At 35.2% G+C, this 17,374-nt stretch overlaps 1 protein-coding gene across 5 annotated transcripts in view; it reads left to right on the top strand.

Moving 5' to 3' along the window:
* BGAL10 (beta-galactosidase 10) overlaps positions 1–15,636 on the top strand; it is an 85,720-nt gene extending 70,084 nt beyond the window's left edge. For all 5 annotated transcript variants that reach the window (XM_089828934.1, XM_089828935.1, XM_089828936.1 and 2 more), the window contains exons 14-19: positions 7,757–7,866; positions 8,284–8,391; positions 9,157–9,267; positions 14,366–14,577; positions 14,697–15,039; positions 15,150–15,636. In XM_089828934.1, the coding sequence (XP_089685060.1) occupies positions 7,757–7,866; positions 8,284–8,391; positions 9,157–9,267; positions 14,366–14,577; positions 14,697–15,039; positions 15,150–15,260 (995 nt within the window). In that variant the 3' untranslated portion in view covers positions 15,261–15,636. The remainder of the gene's footprint in view (positions 1–7,756; positions 7,867–8,283; positions 8,392–9,156; positions 9,268–14,365; positions 14,578–14,696; positions 15,040–15,149) is intronic.
* The last annotated feature ends 1,738 nt before the right edge of the window (positions 15,637–17,374 follow it).

The following is a 17,374-nucleotide window of genomic DNA, read 5'->3' as shown; positions in this document are numbered from 1 at the left end:
ATGCCCAGGGGACTTCGACTTTGAGAACAAATTTGACCTTGACTCTCAAAGTATGCAAACTTGGCATATGAATTCTGCTAATTCTTATGTTTTAAGGTTCTATTATGTATAAGTGCATGCTATATCCATGTTTTCATATAAATATAATAAATTATTTCTATATATTTTGATTTCCCCTATTATTATATAGCTGTCCTCTAGTTATCTCCAAAATTGGCAAAAAAAATTGTTGTCCTAGAAACTTGTCCCCCCTTATCCCCTACCGTACCAGAAGCTTGGGGTGACATTGTAATAAACAAGTTGGGACACTTAAATGAGTTGTAAAAGGAGTTACACATGTTGGTGTATATTTTGGCACATTTTAGCGCATCGTGGATTGGAGATCAGTTGGGTGCCACTGTTTGGGTAGTTCTAACTCTTGGTTTTGTGATATCTTTGACGGTTCATGTATTGTATCTCCTATATATTAGATGCACAAGATGGAGGTTGTGTGTAAGAGTCTTTTAGTTGTTGAGTTACCTCCAAAGTTTTGGCTGGTTACATTCCTTTGAGAAGCTTTCTCTTTGAGTATATTATCTTCTATTGTTGATTTCTGAATAAGATATTGAGCGGATTTCGGAGTGTGTTTTCTTCTTGAAAGAGTTTTTCACATGCAAATCATTGTGTTGTGGTATGCATGCTATTTTATGTTTCGTTTCTTTAATTGTTGTAAATATCTGAACAGTTTTGCATAACCTTCCTCTCAAGGTTAGGTTAGGAAGTTGTTTTGCTACCCTAGCTTCTTTTCAAGCTCCATTGTTTGAGAATTTTTGCTTAGGACCATAGGATGACTCTTTAGGTTAACAAGGCTTCTATTGTTAAACATGGGCTTATTATATTGTTGAAAAGGTATCTTGACTTACAATGTTATGGTTAATGTTCAAACTGCGCCTTTAAAAGTCTTGGGCTATGTTGGTTCTTTTTCTTGCTACTTCCAATCCTAGGTGAAACGAATGATCTAGACTTTGGGATTTGAAACCTAGAACATATATTCAACACCCTCAACAAACTAAAGACAAGAAAACCCAACATTAGCAAGGCATACAAGCTTTCTTCACTTTGGGCTCCACATAACCCCAATGGCTGTACCTACTTCTAGGTTTAATAAACTCGCACTAATTGATGCACTACATACCTTCATATGTGGATAGTTTTGAGACTCGAAAATCATGGGTGTTTTATGTATTACTACCTTCACATACAATCCCATATTCACTTCACATCTCATTGAGAACCAAAATTACTGTACACCTACTTCTAATAACTTGAAGGTGAAATGATAATTGATTTTGAATGATGTAACCAAGCTTAACATAGAACTTGCATAAAATTCCCAGTGCCTTAACAAGGGTAGCAGAGTCATTTAGAATAATACACGATAGTCTTGCATTAGGAATTCTTCAAACTGATATGATAGCAATATAAATGCCTCACATATAACAATCCAAAACAATTTACTCAATCATTCTAAGTAAATCTAAGAAAGAAGAAAAATATTTTAAATCAGTAATTCACAAACTCTTGCCCAATTATGGATATCATTAACAAACTTATAACTTGCATATGAAAGCAAACTGATTATGCTGAACAGTAAACACAACCATAAAATAATGCAACACATAACACCATATTTTGTTAACTAGGGAAACCCTGGCCAAGGGAAAATCTTGGTGGGATGGTACCCACAAGATGATCCAATTATCAAAAGTATCTTGTGAAAGATATTGACCCTGTTAGGAGTCTATTACATCCGTATAGTGTCTTGGTCCTTGTTAGAGGACTAGGCCCTGTTAGAAGCCTCAACCATATTAAGAGTTGTTACATAAAGTATGCAAGATGAACTCACTGCCCAAACATTCAATATACAATAATATTCTTCAGTATAAGAGATAAATACAAAAACCTCTTACTGCTGCTAATATCTTCAATATCTGATTTTTCCTTTTGCTGCTCTTCACATAAACTTGACCATAAATTCGCATTGCTTCGATCTTACATCAGAATTCGCATCTCAAAACATATCACATCCTTATCACAAAAACCACACTTAACTTTGCATCTTAACTTTTCTTATATATCTTATTTCTTTGTCCTATCGCCATTCATTGCTCCACACGCTTTCCAAATTACAAAATTAACTCTTGCTCACTTAGGGTTAACATCTAGGATGTCGTCCCTAATTAGTTAAGTAATAATTTTGATAAACAAAATAATTCCTTAATACAAAATATTTGATTCCATATCTATTACCCTGTTTTGTAGGCTCAACACTGTCACTGTAAAACTCAAATATCTCTGTCCGTCCTCACCGTACTGTCTTGCGCTCATGCAACGTCATCCTGATATACTGTACTTTCTCCAGGTAAATGCACTTTCTCCAGGTAAATGCGCACATGCCAGAAATGCTTCTGCGAACTGTGCTAGCCAAAATAGTCTTTGTGCTGACAGATAAACTCTGTTGTACTTGGACAATTTTCTAAGTCTTTATCACAAAACTTTACTTCCAAGATCTGCTGACTTAATCTTGATTATATGTTGCCATAAATGACAACATCATGCCATGTGACCTAGTCAAATTGCCAACACTTCCTTCCCCAATCTGTTTTCTACAGTCACTCTTCTCTTCAAACTGAAAAATATTCTGCTCACTTAATCTGAACACCTGTCCAATCTGTTGATGCAACTGAAATGTTTCTGCCTTAACCATATTCAATTCTGAACGGTTACTGAAATATCTCTCATTTTTGTGATCTTGTCACATCATACTGCCTCCACTAAAAAATCTGATTCTCTATGTGAAGGCACCTTGTTTTATGACTGAATTTGTTCCCCAATTCTTGCCAATTGTAACTTACACTTTTCACAGTGGATAAGGTTATCATATGCTTTTTTCAGTGTCATGTTTTCCCCATTTTCACATTTTAGGTAAAATAATAAATATGTTATGCTATTGGAGGAAATAAAAACTCTTCAAGCTTGTTCTGTCATTTTGATTAATCTGAAAGCCCCTAAGTTTTGTCTTTCGAATTCTTTACCTCTGGCTGAAGCAAAAGTTGGGATAAGAACATTATTAAAATTTAATTCTATTAAAAAATATTCCCTCATCTACTCCATATAGTTACCTTTATCCCTGCATATCCTCATAAGCAAAAGATTCAAATAAATCTTATTCTTAGTTTCTCCTTATGGCAAAGTACCTTTATTCACCAATGGTTACTCACCCTTTCAGACCTGTGTAAGTAGTTTCACCCGCAAGTGAAATCAGATTGATAGATGCACACATGGGTTCTGTAGCAGTTCTACTCAAATATTTAACTCATTTCAATTTTTCACCTTCTTGCTGAAAACCAAGGTTTCACGGGTATGGGGGTACTTGGGTACGGGTACGGGTATTTTTCAAAACAAGGGACAGGGGTACGTGGGTATGACTAAATTTTTTTAGTGTAATATTTTGATATTTATAGAAAAACAGAAAATATGAGCCGTGCCTCATAATATATATGCTGAATGTTTAAACTTCAGATGCATAACATAGAAGGCAAGCTTTAAATATGAACAAGATCATAATAATATGACATACTGCAAATGATAAACTTCTAGTTCTAACTTGGATAGCAAAATCAGAAAAAGTTTAGTAGTTTACTATTAATCAATATTTTATCAAAGTTTTAAACTGATTACATATTGAATTAAGCTTGATAAACAACAAGCTGATACGCAAATGAACAATTGAAAAAAAGTCGGACATCTTAATCTACATGGCAGTTTTTTTTTAATGTTTTGCAAGGGGGAAAAATTTTGTGAGCTGATGTGGCATTTCTGGCTGCAGGGTATGTACTCAGGCAAGTATCAGGTACAGGATATGTGTACTAATACCCGGTATGTCTACTGGGGGTCTGGGTACCTGTGCCCATGCAACCTTGGTGAAAGCAAACTACCACATTAGAAACAAGTGCGCATAAAAATACACCTTGAGTGAAAATAATTGCTCTTTCCAGTAAAAACAATTATTCCACCTAATATGCCAGTTTGACTTCTTTGCTTATGTTCATTTTTCCTTTGTCATTGTATTTTGTCTTTCAAAGGCACTTTTTCCCCCAATAAACATTGTCACAACAAATGAGCAGTTGCCCGTGTCTTGCTTTCTCTGATCAACTATTCCCCATATATGAAGTATGCCAACAAATGTGATTTTCTCAATTAATACTTTACAAAGGTAAAATCCCCTTTTGCATGCTTCATCCTTGCTCCAAGATTATTTCTCCCATACATTGATGAATGTCTTCATACTGTTCAAAAGTCCTATGCCCCATTCTGAAATGCATATTGTGCAGATCCTGCAATCATGTTACTTCATAAGATAATATATCTTGCAGAGTGTTTTGTAAAAAGCAATGCCCTCTCTCTGTTTCCTAACTCTCAACTTTATGTGCCCTCTTTTCTTCCATGTTGGCATTATCTAGGAAAATGCTGGGACTGGTTGTCAATCTGTTCTTACCTCCTGCATATTGTACTTTCTTACAGTTTATAAAGCCATTTCAACAATCCATTTTGTATTTCGCATATCCAGTACTCATTGTGTTCCATGAGATTGCAGCTTTAACATTTGCCAAATCGTTGCACATCTTTGTTCAACAGCTCCTGTTTAGCTATGCTTTGTTTTTTAACAGTCCATTTGCCTACTTTATGCTTCGCTACTCTGTGTTCAAACCATGCCCTATTTTAAAACTCCATTTAACACTTATCCTGCAGTCATCGCACTCAGTGGGACAGGTCTTTGATGTATCCTAAAAATCAGGAAACACACCCAATATAGGGGAATCTGCCCAAACACAGTCACATCTTATTTTTGTTTTCCCTGCGATCTGTGAATAGCTCATGTGCCTTGTCATGGCTTCCTCATTTTGGCATACACAGATATGTTAAACGCTAACAAGGGTTTTGGAAGGTAACTTTATGACTAAGTTACCAGTTCAGGTTTGGGGATGGTTTTGGGTATGAAAACCCTGTATGTGGGTTTGTGAATTTTCGTTTCCAATATGGTTTGTATGGGTTCGTACAAAAAAAAGAGAAATATATATCAATATGCATTATATGTAAAACAGAATAAAAGAAATTATATATGCACTATAAAAAATATATATATGCATTACATGTACAAAAAAAAGTGAACACAGACCCTGCGTGGACCCAGCATGGACCAAGTCGTGAATCCAGACCCGGTACGCACTTGAACCCAGTTCCAGGGTCTTGGGCGTGAATCCGGTAACTTAACTTTATGCACACCAGCTACACATGCTTGAAGGTTTAAAAGCCCCATTCAGTAAATCTGTTTGTGTTCCTACAGACAAAACTTTCCAATTCAAAGCTTAATCTGAAATTATTTCAAATAATGAGAGCACATTGTGATGAGGCTCTCTAATTACAATCTGTCATGCCCTGCCACAAACACCTATCCACACTCGGCAACAAGGAAGAGGTATCAATTATTGAATCTAGCTTTGAACCTGCCAGTTTATATGCTTCATAATCTTAAAATCTTTCTAGAAAATCCATTTTAACTGCACCCTGCAGATCAATGTATGAGATTTACATCTCCATTCTTCATTCTATGCAGATTCTACTTCTGAAGGTTTCATTCTATGGTGGCACAGGAAAGGAAAACAAACAATCAAAACCCTAAAATTATTTCACTTTGCTCTTTCCCTCATTTTCATGCTCAACTCCCGTCTTTCACCTTGCATTCTCGCATGTTGGCTACCCATTTTAGGGTTTTCAGGGAATGCCTGCGAGGATGTGAGAAACTGATATGTGACATTTTATTTTGCTGAATGGGCAAACTGTTCAGAGTCAATTGTAGCAAATCCATATTTTGACCTGAAACTGACATGTGACCCCTGGAACTAACCTGGAAAACCGACAAAAAATAATGAGACGGGGCCCTGCAACCTGGTGAAGTCGCAGATTGCTGTGTCAGCAATCATCCTGCAAAATATCTTTTCTCGACACTTCTGTGGCAAGAGATTTTAACCATCAAAGTTGACAACTGACAAAATTCTGCAACTTCACATGTTAAAACAAACTGATTTTGGAACTGACTTCTTAATAATATCAAACCTTGCACTAAAGCCCTCAAATTTGTCCTGGTAGTACATTTAGATGTAAACAAAACAGTGGACGAATTTACTTAGTACGACAGCCATCTGATATCAAGACATCAATCCACAAAGTTGACTACCTGGAAGATACCTCATAGTGAAAACCAAAAATCAGTAGAAACTGCATTTGGAACTTGCTCTGAAAACATACCAAACAATGTCCTGAGACCTTGCCACTGACCCTGTTAGTAGATTTACATGCAAGGAGTATAACGATTGACTCATCTGTTATGAGAATCACCTGGCATTAAAATATTGACATTTAAAGTTGGCCCTTTGGAAAACTTTATTGATGCACACACTGAACACTTAGTAAATTCTGTTTCGATTGGGCTTGGTAAATAGATCAAACAAGGTCACTGGGGTCTCAAATGAAACTGGGGGATCTTTGGTATGCCTATAATATGGTGGAACACTCTTCATGTCATAGCAATCAACTGGGTGTGAAATGTGAAACCTCAAAGTGGGGTATTTTACTAAATCTGAATATGTGCAAAGTGCAGACATATGTTGCCCACTCTAAACGGGTATTTGAAATACTGATCAATTCTGACTATGGGAGGCTATAGATGATCAAATATATCCAATTCAAAGGGAAGAATACAATTCCAAGGCCAAATTTCATAAAACTCAATGGGGATCAAACTTAATTGTTCTCAAATTAGGCTTCGTCAAACAAATTTTAGGGTTGCACTTTATGATGCCTCAACAATTTTTTTACATGTGCACATCAAATTTCTTCAGATTTTGAGAGCACCAACAGGCTGTAAGAATAACATTTATAGCCTAGATTGAGATTTCAAAATTTGATGCGATTTTTCAATCTTATTATTCAGTGAAATTGTCCATTGTCTAGCAATGCAAGTCTTTGGTATGTATAATTAAAGGCCAATGCATATGCATAACTGCACTGCAAAGGCTACATGCATTTGACATATTTCTTGAAGTTGAAGGTATGGTTTTATAATCTTATTATTACTTTATAATAGTTGCTACTAAAAAACACAACATTTCTGCAATGGGCTCTGTTAGATATGGTGTTATGAATGATTTTCTAGCAGCCTTGCATTTCCTTGAGAGAATTACATTTCCTATCATTCAGAAAGAAAAAGATATAAAAAGGTTTGTTATTATTAGTTTCATTGGGAGTGCAATGTTCTGTATGATTAGGTTCATTGGGAGTGCAATGTTGATTGTCTTATATATTTGTTGAGGACGGCTATGTTATGCCAATTATTCACAGCAAGGTCTAATCATAAAGAGCAAATTCATTAGTTATGCCAAATTTTCAAAATTTTCTCAAGATTCACAGGATACGAAAAGTTTAAATTTTTGTCAATCTAGGGTAATGGTTGTGTTTGATTAACCCTAATATTCATCGTATATCCATGTAATAAGTTTTGAGTCATCAACTTGTGGATGTCATCCTTGCAAAGAGACATGCTGAGCAGACGAGGATATATTTTAGAAACGTGTTAGTGAAACTTCATCTGATTACATTTTTTCATATTTTTAAGAAGGCACATGCTCATATATGCACTGTGTTTCATTTGCTGCAGGAACTGCATCAGGTAATGGGGATGATATCACATTCAAGTATGAAAAAGCTATTCATTTAAGAGCAGGAAAAAATGACATTGTTTTCTTGAGCATGACAGTGGGTTTACAGGTAAGGATTCTGAAAAGAGACACTTGTAAACTGAGAACTCTCAACACTTGTATTATTACTAAACATAATGAATTTAGAATACTAGACTATGTAAGCAATATATCAGGAAATAGTTGGAGTCACCTGTGTAATTAAATCTTATCATTGAAATGAATTTGGATAAACCAGAGACCTTTTCAAATTAAGATTTCTTCATTCTTACATGCATACGCACACTTGTCAGTATCACCATAATGGTACCAACACATTAATTTATCTCAGGCTCTTAATATCTGACCATCCAATCCTAGTATTTAGTATGGCATCATTATTCACAATTTTGATCTGACCTGGTTTGTGTTGGAGTTATTCCCTCTATAAAAAATATTATTTATATCATGGTCTTACATCCTATTCATGGGTAATTTTTGGTGACAGAATGGTGGACCACATTATGACTTTGTGGGAGCAGGCATTTCCAAGGTCAAATTGGAAGGTTTTCGAGATGGATCAATAGACTTGTCCACAAATACGTGGACATATCAGGTGATGTCATGTATCAGCGACATGCTTGGTCATTCCATTTATAGTTATACAAAAGGTTATGTAGCAAATTGACTCTTATGAAATTAAAGGTGTTAAAAAGTACATGCCATTCAATGTGCTTGTTTAGCTTTGTTTGTTAGTTCAAATGTTATGCTCATTACTCCAGTCTCTATTCAATTCAAAAATTTCTTTGGGCCCTGCATTCTTATTTTTCGCACTGCTGATTTATTATGTCTTCATTTTTTGGGGGGGACAAATAACCGAGACTTTTCTATTGCATGGAAAAAAAATAGCAGACGTAAAGAATGGATACTTATATCCTAACAAGATAAGATAAGATAATGATATTAATGTCCAACAAGAGACCACCAAAAGGTTTATGGGACTAGAGGATTACAACAATGACGCAGGTAACAGTAGGAGCACCCAACGGTGTCCGGAAACAAAAAGCAAACATCAAAACAGAAAGCACGAAGAAGAAAAGAAGAGAAGCGGAGAGAAGGCCTAGGAGTCCTTTTAGGCAGAAAGAAATCAGTCACAGAAGGATACGCCTATTACAATTTTTTTTTCTCTTCGTTGCCCAATCAGACCTACTTTTGTACCCATAACCAAGCTGTTAATACCACTAGAAAACTGCAACCATTAATTTTCTGCAGGCTAAGTGTTCTAGCTGCATTATTACTGTTCATGAACAGAAAAACCTATCATATTTTGCATTATTTTTAATTGATTGATATCTCATTCTGATTTTGCATGATTCTGCAGATTGGGTTGAAAGGTGAACAATTGAATCTTTATGTAGAGAGTGGAATAGGAAATGTGCAATGGGAAAAAGCCGCTAGTCCTCCTAAGAATCAAGCTTTGACTTGGTATAAGGTAATTTTTATGATAGTTTACTATTGAAATAATGTTGTCAGGCATATCTTTACAGAAAGAGCAAAAAGAAAAATTATAATCCAAGAATGACTTGAAACTTTCAGAAAATTAAATTTCTTCAGGGAAGTACATACGTAGTTCAAATTTTCAAAGTGCTTATGTGGATGAATATTGAGATTTGAGAATAATTAAAAATTAAGACAATTATGAATGAGAACTATTTCTTGACGTATGCAATTGTGATATAGGACAACTAAATTGGATATTCAATGTAATATGTGTGTGCATGCATGGCTATCCAAACCCATGTCTAGGCATACATGGACTTCCACGCACATGCAAGCATATACATGAATGTGTGAGAAAGAAATGTGAGATAACCATGAGGATTTACTTATAGGACATCTCCACAAAAGGATTAATTTTCCTGTCTCAAATTTATAAGACAGAAAGATGCCAAATTGAACAAAGCCCAATCAAGGATTTGTCTCTCTCTCTCTCTCTCTCTCTCTCTCTCTCTCCATATAAATAATGGATATATCATAGATTCTATCAGTATGCTCCTCTGATAGTATTTCTATGTTTTGATATTATGGTTTTGTATTTGTATTTCATGATAAACAAATTCCAGAGAAGTCAGAAAATTGAGAAGCTTTTATATTCATACACTGAAGTGTCACATTCATGAATAGCTCTTTTGCAGTGGAAGGAACCAGAATAGTTTATGTTTTCTAGTCAGTTTTTAAATTCATAGGAAAATTATCTCATTGTTCTCAAGGTGTATTTGTAAATTTTTAGGAATCCAGAATCTGTTTGATCTGCTCTAGAAATTTTTAATCTTCGACTGTTTTATCACTTTTTTTGATGTACATCCATGAATAGCTTTTTTGCAGTGGAAGGAACCAGAATAGTTTATGTTTTCTAGTCAGTTTTTCAAATTGATAGGAAAATAACCTTCATTGTTCTCAAGGTGTATTTGTAAATTTTTAGGAATCCAGAATCTGTCTGTTCTGCTCTAGAATTTTTTTTATCTTTGACTGTTTTATCACTTTTTTTATATGTAATTATTTTAATTAAGCATTGTGTTTTGGACCATTTCACAGCATGCTTACAGTTACACGAATGAAATATAAGATTACACACTTAAAGTACATACACACATCGCTCAATTTAATAACAAAAACACAAAATATGACTCAACCGACGGCCTCTCTTAATGTACCTAACCACAAGGAATATTTAATTTAAAAAGTTTTTCAAAATTGCTCTGAATCTCAACCATACACGATTTTACAAACTGTTACATTTCCCACGATTTTGAAATTGATTGCATATTTATGATTGCCTTAGTCTTGATGCTGCATATTTTTCTGATAAAACTTTTCCAAAGCATTGTTATCCCACAAACTTTATTGTCTAGTTGGTCTGCAAGCTCCTCGATCTCATCCCCACAGCTGATAGAATGATTCTTATAAAACATCATTATTCATTCCCTGTTATTCTCCAAATCAATCTAATAAGTCAACATCCAAGACAATGAACATACATCTCATAACCAATTTCTTATACACTAGATGGTTCTAACTACATGTATCAGATATGTAGTTGGCGCTTTCCAAATTAATCTTCCAATGCCAACCCCCATGACAATCCAAACACACAATCTATCACATAAGCAGCCTCAAATATAATGGATGGTTCTACCAGTAATTTTAGAAATTTAGCAAAACTTGGCAGGAGTAGTTTATTTTGACTCACAAAAACCTGACGACTACTAAAGAAAATTTAAAATCATTAAGAAAACCTAAATGTCAAGCAAAATACAGTTATAACATGACACATGTAATGCGTCTGTAGACCGTTGGCAAGTAATTTGTTTTAGATATGAATAAGTAAGAGTACAATATATATATATATATATATAAAACTTAGATGATATGATGTGACACATGGTGATTAAAAGTCGTCATCAAGATTCACAGTATATAATTTCGTCCAAGTTACAATATTTTATACTTTTCTTCTCCCCATTTATATCGTATGTTTCAGGTCCCATTCCTCTGTGTAGGTCATTGCATCAAGTTTGAACACTGCTCTCAAACTCAACTTTAATTATTGCTCTTCAGGACCATCCTCATCTTTAACCATGATAATATTTCTCTTTCAATTCCTTCAATCATGACCTCAAAGAGACTGAGTGACAAAGAAGGATGAATAAAGTGAAATAGAGCAATTTTTTGCATTTGAAGTGAGTTTTGAGCATATTTGGATGATGTGCAGGTAAGACCATGCTGATTACTCACCAAAAAACTTAACAAGAACCTGGCATAGACTTCTTCGCATGCAACAGACAAGTCTGAGTACAAGTTGCTTGCCACCTAACATATACTCATGAGTAGTGCAGATACATTGCAAGTACTCAGGAACAGTTTAAGTCTTAGGAAAATAATGAAACGTTGGTTCTATCTACTAGATATTTAACTGGCATTCCCCAAATCAGTCTTCAAATGGAAAACCTCATGACACTCCACAGGCCTCCCATAACCAGTGTTAAAATTGGCACTCAAGCCCACTTCAATCCACTTCCACATGGTAGGCCAGATTGAAAACCCAAGCCCAAAAACGCCAGGTTCATCCAAAACTCTTTAGTGGATATGCCAAAGAGCTACATAGTTTTAAAGAAAGAATTCAAAGAACTGACTATCTTCAAATTCACTAGATTTGACCAGAAAATAGGAGAGCATGGAGGCCTTGCATCTCTCATAGGATAAGGTTTAGTAAATTTGGCAAACCTGTATGCTTAATAAGTAAAATGCATAGCCCTTGTATGAAGGAGCCCACAATTGCAGAAACTAAGTATACAAATTCTAGAAAAAAGTGGACTTTATGATATCATTTGATAGCTGATTGAAGAGCTCATCACAACATTCTTGCCAGTAGTCCAATCCTGCAGTGGAGAAACAACAACAGGAATGTGAAGTCAGACGACTGCGTCTGTGGACAAGTTATCATATTTCAATTGTATCTGAACTCCAGGCATAATACCCAGGAACAATCAGCCAAGATCCTGTAAATGACTATGTCATGTCAATTGTACCCTGACATACAATGTCAGCTTTCAAACAATTTGTTTCGACATCTTTTTCAGCAATTACCATTGACATTTCGATTGTCAATATATATCTGTTGCCAACGACTCTTACAGTAGGCAGTTTTTCCACCATTAGTCAACCTGGTACCATCAATTGAGATACCCTTATATCTATGTACTGGATACTATCTACAAGAATGCTCTTTCCTCTAATTATTTGCATCTGGCTTCTAATGAAATTGTGAAAGGCTCCCTACTTACAGTTCAATGACTTTTGTGATTGGATGTAGTTATTTGTAATGCCTTTTTTAATCACCATATTTACTGAAATAAAAAAATGATTATAATTCATTAGGATACTTTACAGCACTGCAAGTTATGAGCTGTCATCCCTTATAGGATTGCTGGCTAAGAGTCTGCGACCATCCTTTATAGAATTGTTGGTCACTAGTATGCCACTTCACTTAAGTCTTAAATTGTTGGTTATACTAATCAGTCTTCACCATCCCTGACTAGACAACTAGAAATAATCTTCCTTCATCTCCCATGATTACGTGCTCAAACTTGAAAACAACAGTAATTATCTTTGATTGCAGTCAGTCCTGAGTTTAGATCTCAACTTCCATAATTTAAATTTGACTCAAAAACATAAAGAGGAAGTCAGTTGATAGAACTCGCTCAATTTGAATTTGATCAATAAATGTATTCCATAAGAATTAGCACAGAGCAGCGGGGCAATCTTCTGTAAGAATTATGGAGAATTACTAGCCTTCCAAAAAAGGTGAGGCAGACTGGGGCAATGTAGAGCAATACCAGAGTCTATATTAGATTCGAGAGCAGAAGGAAAAACCTTCTCTTTGATCATTATAAATGGGCAAATGCAAAGTTCAATTATGTTCTCAGGGGAGTAGCCTGGTATAAGTGTGCTAAACTTAAGGACCCTGTTTGAGCCAGAGTCAGGATATTTTTATATTGCTCCCAGCATTATATTTGATGCTTCTTTAGATATAAAGAGTTAAAATATGCATCTGTCCCATTAGTTTGGAATCCGGGATGTGTCTGAGGTTGGGTAGCTGACTCTTTGTTTTGAGTGTGAGTACAATGTTTGAGAATTCCTAGTGGTACTTTGTTTCATGTATCTATCTAATGGTCAAGGAAGAAAATGGTAACACTGGCAATGGATGAAATAGACATAAAGAAGAATTTTTTTTATGTTTTGGACTCTTGGGAGCAAAGCTCCAAATACCATTGTCTACATAATTTCACAAAGTAGCCAGGGAACTTTCTCAATCCTCATATGACAGAATATATAGCACTATTCAAGAGCAATGTATCTTCTTTTAATTTGTGAGAGTTCATACTGTTTTCTGTTATAAAATTGAGCATTCTTGATACAGTGTGAAGAACATCTGTGATCCATATTACAATATAGTTTATCTTCTGATAATATATGCATTTTAGTTATCATAAAAATGACAACATCCTCTATAGATGCATGTACATGTGCTGTAGTGTTTATATAACGTTATCAGACATGTATGACAACTCTCAGCAAATATATTACAGAGCTCGAACTACCTACTCTGTTGATTCATATAATTCTTTTGGAGTTGGATTTTCGTAATACCCCAGCTATTTCTTGTGTCCATGTCGGATTTATTGTGATAACCTTTATACTAACTTTTTGTGAAATAAGGAAGAGTATATTTTATGGCAACGTCTATACAGCCACGAAAATGCACTTCCTTACGAAGGAGAGGACTTGGAATTTTTTTTTTAAAGTTTGAAAAAGCAATGTAAAGGAAGTGCATTTTTGTGGCTGTATAGCCACGGGCATATTTTATGGTCCAAGTACCTCTGCGAACTTTGCTTAATATTATTAGAAAAAGTGAATATGGAAAGCACACAGGACAAGTTTAATTTTTTTTAGGCCGTGTCTATCAATCTGCTCAAGTGATAAATTCAGCAATGCATAATTTTTTCTTGCTTTATTGCTCATATTTGCAGGCTAGAATAAATGCTCCACCAGGAAATGATCCTGTAGCTTTGGATATGTTAAGTATGGGTAAAGGCCAAGCATGGTTAAATGGTCGTATGATTGGAAGATACTGGTCAATACCTAGCTCTCCGTTTGCGGGTTGCCCTAGTAAATGCAACTATAGAGGAAAATTCTCTCCAAATAAATGCAGTACAGATTGTGGGAAGCCTACACAGAGATGGTAAATTCTTTAATCAATTTATCTTGTAAATGCCACTGTGTACCATCCCTGCATTTCGGTAGAAGTTTTCTCCCCTTCCAACCATTATTCTGGAAATAAATAAGCATTTTTGGTTTCAGGTATCATGTTCCAAGGTCTTGGTTTAATCCCACAGACAATTTACTTGTACTTTTTGAGGATAAAGGTGGTGATCCAACCGAGGTCAGATTTGTTAAAAGAGAAGCAATAAAACTCTGTGGCATCATTTCTGATGCACATCCTCCACACCTTAAATATTGGAGGAAAACAACCAATAGCATAGAGCTAGAAAATACAGCCAGACCAACTCTTAACCTTCAATGTCTAGAGGGAAGTCATATATCATCCATTAATTTTGTGAGCTTTGGCAATCCTCAAGGAACCTGCGGAGCTTTTGAGAAGGGCAGTTGTCATGGAGTTCAGTCTTCTTCCATAGTAGAGAAGGTGAACTGTTATAAGTACACTCAGATTTTTTGAACTTACTGCTGTCTGCATATACAATTTTTATTATTGGCTAAATTTGATCTGATTTTTCTGTGATGATATGCATTCAGGACTGTATTGGACGGAAGTCTTGTTCGTTGACACTTTCAGTAGAGAAATTTGGAGAGGATCCTTGCCCTGGGACTTCAAAGAGTTTAGCTGTTGAAGCCCTTTGTAGCTGATATAATTATCTTAGCATGACCAGTAGCAGCCTGAGTACATTTTAATTGTTTGTTGAATTGACTGATTGATGCATCAATTCATTTTAACTTTTTCTACAATAATGGGAACACTCTTCTCTGGCCTGTCATTAAAGTTGACAAAAAGTTTCAGCTCACTTGTTTCTGTATTGTCTATGCATTATCCAATTGATCTCAATTTTCAGTAAAAAATCTACTTCCACAATTTGTACAGGTCTATTCGATTTTGTAACAGAAACTGGACAAACAGTCTGAATGGTAGTCCATAGCTGACTGGGTGTTGTAATGTATAACATCGCATCAGAGGTGCCGACATCAGTTTAACATTCATATTGCAAGAGTATAGAGATTTTTTTTATGGGGTACGCTTCATCAATTGTCAATGTTCAAATTGTTTACATAAAAGTTTCTCTTACCATAATCATGGCACACACAATGAATTAAAACCATTTGACATTTCTGATCTTTTGGAGTATTTGCTACTGCCAAGTCCTCTCCATCTTACAACAAATTGTTGGTAGGAGGTAGTTCCCATACCACATCAGAAATTGGAATTCAGTCCTCGTCATTTATATTCCATGAGAAATCAAGTCCAATGCCATGGCTCATTTTTTGAAGGAAATGCAAATCAGAAATTTGAAATTAATACCCATTAGTGGCATTTCAATAACAAATGTAGTCCAATGCCACATTTGATTCAAGGAATAGACCCTATTTCTTAGTTACATTTATCCTTTTGGTTCAAGGATTGGATAATTGAAACTAATTTGAAATTAAATGAAAAATTGGGGTCAATGAATCTAGTGAGTTGTTTTTGATACTGACGCCCTTTAATCGTTCCAATGAATAGTGGGAAACAAGTTTCGAAGACAATTATTCCCATGATTAAAGCAGTTGAATTCATAAAACAGTGGATTGTTGAACTCACGCAGGGAAATTTACTAGTACTGCTGTGGTATGGGTTAAGTTGTGCTCTTTGACAACAAAACTGAGGGACTATAGTGCAGAAAGCTTATGGCTATCATCTAGCCAATGCAATATATACTTGAGACTCTAAAAATGGATAGCTGTTGGTAAGAACGCATGAATTTGTGTAAATATATCCATTAGTGGGTTCATACTAGTTGATCAATTTTGACGACTCTGTGTTTCGAAAAGTACTTGCAAAAACCCTTAGCAGTTAAATTAGATCTACACATAGTTATGAAATATGCAAGTATTTTGATATTAACCTTTATAAAAGATTAACGCATTAATTGGATTTACAAAAAAATCCAATGGGAGCTACAGGGTTAGTAGTGCTATAACCAATCTCCAAGTGGGAGGTTATTGTTGTGGACTTTGATTAGTGTCCAAGTGGGAGATTGTTTTGATGTATAGCCTAATCAGACTCGAGGTTTATTTGACACAGTTTCCCCCCCAAGTTAGTTTTACGAGGGTTTGGGCTAGCGCCTCCAAAGCAAAAAATGACTACTATTGTAAAAGGCGTGGGTTGTTATTTTTTATATTGGACGACTTATTCTAGCTCTAATTTTGTAAGTGACAAAAACTTGTACAAAATGACTTAGGGTTAGAGATTTCATTATATACAGTTATATTGTAGCTTCTTGCGGTGGTAGTGAGCTATAAGGATCGCAGATTGTAATTATTAGATAATAATAATATTGGACTTGTTCGTGGACGTAGGCTCAGGTACTGGGTGAACCAAGTTGAATCCTTGTATTTTGTGTTTTGTGCGATTTATTATTTTATGATATTAGTTATATTTGAATGTAATTGTTATTTATGTTTGTGGTTATTCTTAACAAGTGGTATTAGAGTGAGGTGTCTTTTTTTTTTTTTAAGCTATCCTTTGCAAGTAGGTCTCACGGTTGAGTGGGAGTGATGGCAGACGAGGGTAAGTTGAAAGTTGAAAAGTTTAATGGGCAGAACTTTCAGTTATGGAAGATGCAAATGGATAACTATCTTTATAAGAAGGATTTATGACAACCATTAGAAGGAAAAGCTATAAGAAAGAAATTGCAAATGGACTGAGAGATTTTGGACAGAAAGACACTTGGAAGTATTCGTTTATGCCTAATGCAATCGGTGACGTT

This window comes from Cupressus sempervirens, chromosome 5 (genome assembly GCF_028749045.1).
Source record: "Cupressus sempervirens isolate cs-2001-9-10 chromosome 5, ASM2874904v1, whole genome shotgun sequence".
In the NCBI taxonomy this organism is placed as follows: Eukaryota; Viridiplantae; Streptophyta; class Pinopsida; order Cupressales; family Cupressaceae; genus Cupressus; species Cupressus sempervirens.
This window is presented reverse-complemented; position numbering and strand designations above follow the sequence as displayed.